Genomic DNA, 8,361 nt, shown 5'->3' with positions numbered 1-8,361 from the left:
ACCATGCTATTGGTAAAATATATAAACTATTATTGAAAATAAAAGTGAAAGATGGATATGTCAAAGAATGCATAATTAAGTGGGCAAAAAGAATTAACTATAATGTAATACTTTGTCAATTGGAGTATATGTGGAGTAAAGGATTGAAATTTACACTGAATTATAACTTGAATTTTTATAAGACAATGTATCATTAGTTTTTAACACCTGATAAATTGTCAAATATGTATAAGAATGTGCAAAATATAGGCTGGAAATATAATAAATTCGAAGGTACTTTTTATCATATTTGATGAATAGCTAAGAAATATTGGATAAACAGATGCAAAAAAGCATGGAACTCTGTTTTTATATATGATAACAGTAGCGAGACTTCTTTATGTGCAGAAATGAAAAGATTGACAGATTTCTACAATGCAAGAATAGATGATGAAGCTAAGCAGAGCTAGCAAAGATGGTGAAATTGATTGTTTTGATTAAAGAAATACTTTGTCTAACTTCATTTATATAAATCAAATATGTATTGATTTATAAAATATTTTGAAATGCAATAATGTTTTTGTCAGGGTAAGCTTATCTTTAGTAATTATGTTTGTAATGTTTTGTTTTCTATAACTACTCAGTGACTTTATTAAAATACATTGAAGTTGTATTTCTTTTAATCTTATACTATTACATTTCATTAATAAACATTCATTATTATGTTTAATTTTTTGTCTGTTTCCATCAAGCTGCAGCCAATTGCCTTATTTTTCACAGAAATATCACTTCAAATAGTGTGACTTTGAATAATGTGACTATTTCATGAGATTCATTATCAGCACTAAATAAAACCTACCTGTATGTTAATATCTTTCCTCTTATTCTGACAACAACCTTGGGTGGCCCTAAATTAGTAAGAGCCCATCCAAATATTTCCTTATTCTTGCATGAGAAGTCCCTGCTTCACTATTGGCTAAGGACAAGTTCTCGTGACATTGCCTTTGTTTCATCAGTCTGCTGCTAAAGTAGTCCAAAATATTAGATAATTCAATGTGAAAGTGGTGAGAAATGTTCTATAAGGACAAGATAAAGTTGATGGAGGAGGTGACTTGAGATGTAGTTGAGATTAGCAGTCTGCTTGGTTTCAATTGGTATGACAAAATTATTGTCTGACTGCCACCTTCAGTTACTGGGTTGAACATCTCTACTGCAGTGCTGTTTTGGTTGAAAAGAAGACCAGAACTCCATAGCTAATGTATCCACCATATTTGTGGTTTGTTTTTCTAATGGGTAGGCCAACCAATCAACCCAGAACATCAAATAATAAAGTTGAAAGGGACCTCAGAGATCTTCTAGTCCAACCCTTTGCTTGGCAGGAAACCCTATATCATTTCAGACAAATGATTATCCAGTCTCTTTGAAAGCCTTCAGTGATGGAGCACCCACAACTTCTGAAGGCAAGCTATTTCATTGGTTAATTGCTCTCACTGTTAAGAAGTTTCTCCTTAGTTCTGGATTACTTCTCTCCTTGGTTAGTTTCCAAACATTGTTTCTTGTCTTGGCTTTTGGTGCTTTGGAAAATAGTTTGACACACACACCCATCTTTGTAGGATCCCCTCAAATATTGGAACAGTGCTATCATGGAAACCCCCTCACCCCAGTATTTATCATTAGACTAGACATACCCAGTAGACATAGTCACATGGTGGCTCAGTGGCTAAAATGCTGAGCTTGTCAATCAAAAGGTTGGCAGTTCAATGGTTCGAATCCCTAGTGCCGTGTAATGGGGTGAGCTCCTGTTACTTGTCCCAGCTTCTGCCAACCTAGCAGTTTGAAAGCACGTAAAAATGCAAGTAGAAAAATAGGGACCATGGAGGGAAGGTAACAGCGTTCTGTATGCCTTTAGCATTTAATCATGCTGGCCACATGACCATGGAGACGTCTTTGGACAGCACTGGCTCTTCAGCTTTGAAACAGAGATGAGCACCACCCCCTAGAGTTGGGAACGACTAGCACATATGTGCAAGGGGGTCCTTGACCTTGACCTCTACCCACTTCACGTAACCATTCTTCATACATTTTAGCTTCCAGACCCCTAATCATTTTTGTTGCTTTTCTCTGCACTCTTTCCAGTCTCTCAACATCTATTTTTCCCACAACAACCCTGTGAGGTGGGTTGGGCTAAGAGAGAATGACTGGCTCAGTCACCCAGCTGGATTTTAAACCTAAGGGGTGTGTGTGTAGATGTAAATTCTGATGACACTTGGCCTGCTAAAGCTAAAATTGATGTATTTAGTTTTAGAATGTATATTTAATTCCTACTGTGACATAATATGTAATTTGTCCAAAAGTTAAGGATTTATTCTTTCAGTTGAATTAAAAACTATTAATAGAAATGTATACATAAATATTCTTTTTTAAGGGTACAATAAAATAATCTGCCAAACTGAAAAAGTAGCATCATGATCAAAACCAGGCAAGAGTTCTAATTTCCCCTTTTTTTTCTCAAACAGGAAGTACTCATATCAACCCGGATATCCTTCTTGCTAACTCCCGGAAGCTAAAAACCACCTTCCTTCCAGATGGCTATAAAGGTAAAAAAAAATGGCGCTCCTTTATTAAGAAACGAAAGTAGGACGCGATGGACGGAAGTGTACAGGAAGTGGCTGTTTATGGCTGTACAGCGAGGACAAGAGAGTAGGTTTATGAGGCTTTCCCCACGTCCAGTGGATTTAAGAGTTATCCTTTGGCAAAGGAGAGATTGTCGTCTCGGATCGGGGTAACTCTTCCGGGATGTAATCCTGGAGTTCCCCAGTTGCGATGTCCGAGATGGCGCTGGGGGTAGTAGCTACGAAGGGGAAGGGGGAGGGGGACCCTGCAGTTGACACCCCATCGTAGTGACCACTGAGGGACATTTTCCTCCCCAGCTCTCTGCTTGCGCAGGAAAAGGGGCGGGGGGCGACGTAGTACCAGACCACACCAACTATCCCGGTTGGTTGCGAAGACGGAGGGCTCCGCCTCTCTAAATTGGAGGAAAGCAGCTCCACTTTCCCGCGCTCACAGGGCGCCCCGTAGTTGTTACAGGTGTACCCGCTGCTCCCTCGCAGGCCCTGTATTGTAGGGGCTCCTCGCTGATTCTTGAGAAACATGGCGAAAGCCATCCCTGTCTCTTCTTTTTCCTGTGGAAGGTGTCCCCTTAGAAAGTCATTGAACGGTGAAGTGGTTGGGGAAAGGCTGCCATTTTTATCTTCCTCAATCCTTCAGTGGGCAAAGTGTGGCCAAAGCAATGTGGTTTCAAGCAGATCTGAGCGTACTGATAGGATCCTACTTAAGTAGATATGCAGAGTTTGGAATGTCAAATGTTTTTACAACAGCCATTAGGGAAATATATATAAACTATAAATGAATTGTTGAAAAGAAGAAAGCTTGGGGTAATTTGGAGCTGGTACTTGCAGAAAAAGGCTGAACTTCTGATCTGAAGTAAAATGTTCAGGTCCAAAATTGGTTTCATTATATGCTTACAATTTGTGCCTAATCCCAGTTTGTGGATCTCAAAGAATGAAGGAAGACAGTGAAAATAATACTCTAAAATTTGAAAGCATTTCAATTTCGTTGGAGGCAAATAGCTCTAGACTTTCTATCGGCCTGATTGATTGATTGATCGATCGATCAATTGATTCCACTGCATTCAAATTATCCCACCTTTATTATTCTATCTAGAACAGATAGGTTGTGTTTCTCTTCTGCCTTCTAGCTAAAAAATATTTTAGTTCATTTGTTCAAAGAATATAATAAGATCTTAGGACCTATTTAAAAAGCAAAAAAGGGTAACAATTTAACAGAAGAGCTATTTATTGGCTGGAGGAATGGAGAAGTGATATAATCACCAGTGGGAGTGTGCCTTCGTTTTTTCTTCAGTATTTAAATTACATTTTAATGCTTAAGTTGCATTAAGTTACATTTTTATAAAACTAACACAGTAGATGGAATGATTTTTTTTCTGTAAGTAGTTATTAAAAGGCAGTTGATGGTATTTTGGAATTTAGAAGAAATACCACTTAAAGTAGAATAATGTTGATTAAACTCACAAAATCAAAATATTTATTTGAAACTTAATAGCTTGTTATAAGAGTAATGGATATATATTTTTCTCTTTAAGTATTACAGATTGTGTATATCGACTAGTTGTAATGACTGGGCTGGATGGAAAAAAAGTTTTGAAATTGCTTCCAGCTTCTAAACCTTTAAATAACTTGAAGCCTCTGGTTCAGTCTCCAGTCGTGTCTCATGCTGTTAAAGGAAATGTTTCACTATCTGTTCATGATTATGCGAAGACTTCATTTGCAAGTACTATTACATCTGCTGCTGCTAAAATCTCTAAATTAAAGACCATTGCAGCCAGGCGTTTAATTTTACCGAAGCCTTTAAATCAACTAGAACAAGTTAATGTAACACTTGTTGTAAAACAAAATCCAATTACATTAACAGTTTCTGGCATTCAGAGTAGTTATTCAGCTGATAGATCATCCTTGCAGAAATCTTTTGCTCCAATTTATTTGGACACAAGCACAACAGTTGTGAAAATAGAAAATACTCCACTTTCCATAAAACCGCCAATGTTACCTTCTGACCACCACCTTCAAATACCCGCTCATACTAAAGTTAAAACTCTTCCAGTTTCTGTTTTGCCACCAGTAATTCAGGACAAAATCCTGGCTACAGTTGCAGCCTCAAATACTTCAGGGACAGATGAAAATAACAATGCACCAATTTTTGTATCACCAGTAAATACAGTGAAAATGCCTGCTTCTGAATCCTTGGAAACAAAATCAGTGGGAGAAGTATCCAGTTCTTTAATACTGGCAACACCACAGGAGTTTGTCAATAGCTCTGCTATAGAAGTATCAACCTCTGGTAGTATGGAAAATAAGATGGGTCCTATCAAATGGGTTGTTCATGAAAATCCACAGTCATCAACATCTTACCTTGTCCCTGTAAAATCATCTAACAAGGTGGCATCTGAGCTCTTAAAAACTGATATGAAAAATACCAAAAACAATTCTACCAGTATTTTGCCTGTTTGTTCTAGCAGCCTCCATGAAAGTCATGCAAAAATGCCTTCTATAAAAGATGATACTCTAACAATGTGCAACGGTGTTGCAAAGTTGTATTTACTGGCTAAGAAGGAGGGTAATATTTTATCAACATTCAAGCTTAGCAAGCAAGAAAGCACAATTGTCAGAAAACAAACATCAGAATTAATTAGTTCAGTTATAGATAATGCCATAACTAATCAGGTTATCAATCTTGTTTTATCAAAAAATAAAAGGATTGCATCTAATGTGAAAGAATCTAAATTCAGTGATAATACAACACCGTATCTAGAATCTGAAGTAAATAAGAATTTTAAAACAGAATCAACACCTTCTGCTTCACCACATAACAATCTTCAAATAAGCAGTATCAGCCAACATGAAGCAGTGTCCTCAGGGAGGAGTGCTTCCATTGGGATAAATGTTGCTCAGAAATATGTCACAAAAGAAAACACATATGATAGTACACATAAAGATCTTTCTTCTAAAGCAGCTACTGATCCTACATCACCATCTGAGGTACATCATGCAATCAAAGAAGAAGAAGAACAGGTAATTCTTCATATCAAACTATTTATATTGAATATATCATTGGGATCGTGCTCATATCTGCCAATATGATGAGTGGAAATGGAAATGAAATATTTTTTCTGTAGCAACCTCTTCCTTGAGGAATAACTTGCTGAAGGACGTTGGCATGGGTTTCTTCCATTTTTTTATAGACCTCACAATTTTAGATCATCAGGTGATAAATAGATGCTTGATAAATAGATGCTTGTATTTTATATCTTTTTATATTCAGTATTTACACATTTATTGTCTCGTAAAGTACTTTTAAGGAATAAAATGATTGAAATGAGTAATGTTTACTATTTTAGGTTAAAATATCTTCAGGAATGCCAATTTGGATGAAGCATATCCAAGAACAACAGAAAAAACAGTATCTTCAGTTGAGAAAAAAATTTGGTCTCTTTAAAGAAGAGAGAGTTTATCTTAGGAGAGTTTCATCAGTTCCATCTAAAAATTCAGAAGCATCTGTATTTTCCAACAGTGTACAAATGAATGACATTGATAATCTGATGTCTACACCTATAAAAAGTGAATCTGAAAAAGAAGAAACGGTATGTAGAATATTACATTTATGATTAATATTCTTTGATACTTATCCCTAATAATAACTATTATGAATAATAAAGCCAGTCACAATGATTGGCTGGATTATTGTGATATCATTAAATGTTTATAGGTTCATTTTATTACAAAATATGTGGTTTTCAAGAAAAGTATGGAAGTATTAAAGTAACATCAAAGTATATGCTGTATTATTTTTATAGCTTTTGACATGCTATTTTTAGTGTTTTGTAACATTCACAAAGGAAGAGATATAGTAATAAGTGAAGCAATTTGAGTACTTTAACTTTTGAACGTGAAATAATGTCCCACTACTTGTTTTTCCTTTATGAAAAGTGATATATTAAATGTACTGTGAAACTGTTAAACAGGAAGTTTTCAGTTTTATAGACCAATATGGTGATGCCTTAAAAGAAGAACAATTTTAGGGGGTCATGTGCTTATCCCTTCCATCCCTAATGGGTTCCTTTCAAGGACTTCCTCCCAGCACAAGCCGTAGTGGCAGTAAATCTAAACTAGTGGACTTGTTGAAATTGCGTGTTGGTTTAGAAAGGGTGTTTCAGAAGGCTTTGAATTCAATAGAACCAAAGCTTTTCCTGGTATGTTTTCTAGCCCTGTCTGTAATACATTTCCTTTTGACCCCTTCTAAAATTGGACTTTCTAACATTAGAACACATTCACAGTAGAAGAAAAATTGGGTTTTCAACCATAGGAAGAAAAAGGGAGATATCCTTGGGACATTGTCCGCAAGACATTGAGTTGTATTCAGAATAGCTGTAGAGTGGGTTGCTTAATTTATATTGTCACAATAGTATACTACTCTTTTTATTCTTTATTTATAGATAATTGGGGAAGAAGGAGGGAAGTTGAATATAAAGAGGAAGATAAAAGCAATATCAGTTTTAGAAAATCCAAAGAAGAGAAAAAATGATGTTACAACAATGCAGAACTCTGACTTTGAGTGTAACAGCTCTTATTCAGTAATGGAAAACTTGAATAATTCTTGCACACAGAACTTATCGGAACAAGAACATTCTAGTTTTCTTCAGTGTCCTCATAACGTCTCAGATCCTTGGGTTTGTAACAACTCTGAAGTGGACAGAGTTTTGAAGTCTACTTCGAATTGCCATGAAAATGAAACTGCTCTCGGTGAAAGTTCTTTCAAAAAGGATATTTTTCCTTTCAGCCCCCCAGACTTGGAAGAAACAATAAAAGATGAGAAAATAACAAGGCTTAAACTATTGCTGAGGGAACGAGAAGCAGCCTTAGAAGCACTTCGAAAAAAAATGCATCAATGTTAAAAAAGCTAGTTTGCAAATTGCTAAAATGTTACCTGTTGCTGTTCATTTAACATATAATAAATCTAATTTTCCTAATGTTTACATGGCATTAATAGGTACAAGTATGAATGAATGGACTCCAGTTCCAAGACAAGAAGTATGCAAATCTAGAATCTTATTGACAAGAATATAACTTGCTCAGAAATTTATTTAATTCATTATATTTTTTACAGTAAATACAATTTATATTCATGCTGATCATGATCAGTCTCCAGACAGTGGTTTCACAAATGAAATGTAGATAGAATTCTTCAGTTGCAAATGTCTCTAAAGCATATAACTAGCTTAATACTGACAGAAATGTATTAGCTTAGATTTTATTTAGAACATTCAGTGACTAATATTGAATATTGTTATTTAAGTGAGTAAATTTGTTCCAAAACTCAACATTTTTGAGTCACTAACAATAACAGCAGTAGCACTTACTGCTTCACAGTCCTCTCTAAGCAGTTTATAGAGCCAGCATATTGGCCTCAACAATCTGGGTCCTCATTTTACTGACTTTGGAAAGATGGAAAGCTGAATCAACCTTGACCCTGGTCAGATTTGAATTGCCAAATTGCAGTCAGCCAGCAGTCAACAGAAGTAGCCTGCAGTACTGCATTCTAAGTTCTAACCACTGCGCTACAGTTCATTTATCCCAAAGGTGCTTTTTTCAAGAAGCAACTGAACTTTCTGGGTTTTCTTCTTCGAAGATGTTTCACTTCTCCTCCAAGAAGCTTCTTCAGCTCTGACTTGATGGTAAAAATGGAAGCATAGACCCATAGCTCATTTAGTTTCTCAAGAGCTTAAATTTAGATCCAGATTTAAACAAA

At 35.8% G+C, this 8,361-nt stretch overlaps 1 protein-coding gene across 3 annotated transcripts; it reads left to right on the top strand.

Moving 5' to 3' along the window:
* Nucleotides 1-1,122: 1,122 nt before the first annotated feature.
* LRIF1 (ligand dependent nuclear receptor interacting factor 1) lies at nt 1,123-7,582 on the top strand. 3 transcript variants are annotated; one of them, XM_087889283.1, is made up of 4 exons: nt 1,123-2,576; nt 4,142-5,627; nt 5,954-6,196; nt 7,049-7,582. In XM_087889283.1, exons 2-4 carry the CDS (start codon nt 4,173-4,175, stop codon nt 7,505-7,507), a joined length of 2,157 nt encoding a protein of 718 aa, XP_087745409.1. In that variant the 5' UTR covers nt 1,123-2,576; nt 4,142-4,172; the 3' UTR covers nt 7,508-7,582. The 3 variants fall into 3 exon arrangements, with proteins under 3 accessions (XP_087745409.1, XP_034270079.2, XP_034270078.2); XM_034414188.3 differs by having other exon boundaries at nt 2,548-2,679; nt 7,393-7,582; XM_034414187.2 differs by having other exon boundaries at nt 2,550-2,679.
* The last annotated feature ends 779 nt before the right edge of the window (nt 7,583-8,361 follow it).

This window comes from Pantherophis guttatus, chromosome 3, assembly GCF_059756535.1.
Source record: "Pantherophis guttatus breed Tessera chromosome 3, ASM5975653v1, whole genome shotgun sequence".
NCBI lineage: Eukaryota > Metazoa > Chordata > Lepidosauria > Squamata > Colubridae > Pantherophis > Pantherophis guttatus.
The sequence above is the reverse complement of the archived record's forward strand: the minus strand, read 5'-3'. Positions and strand labels throughout refer to the sequence as shown.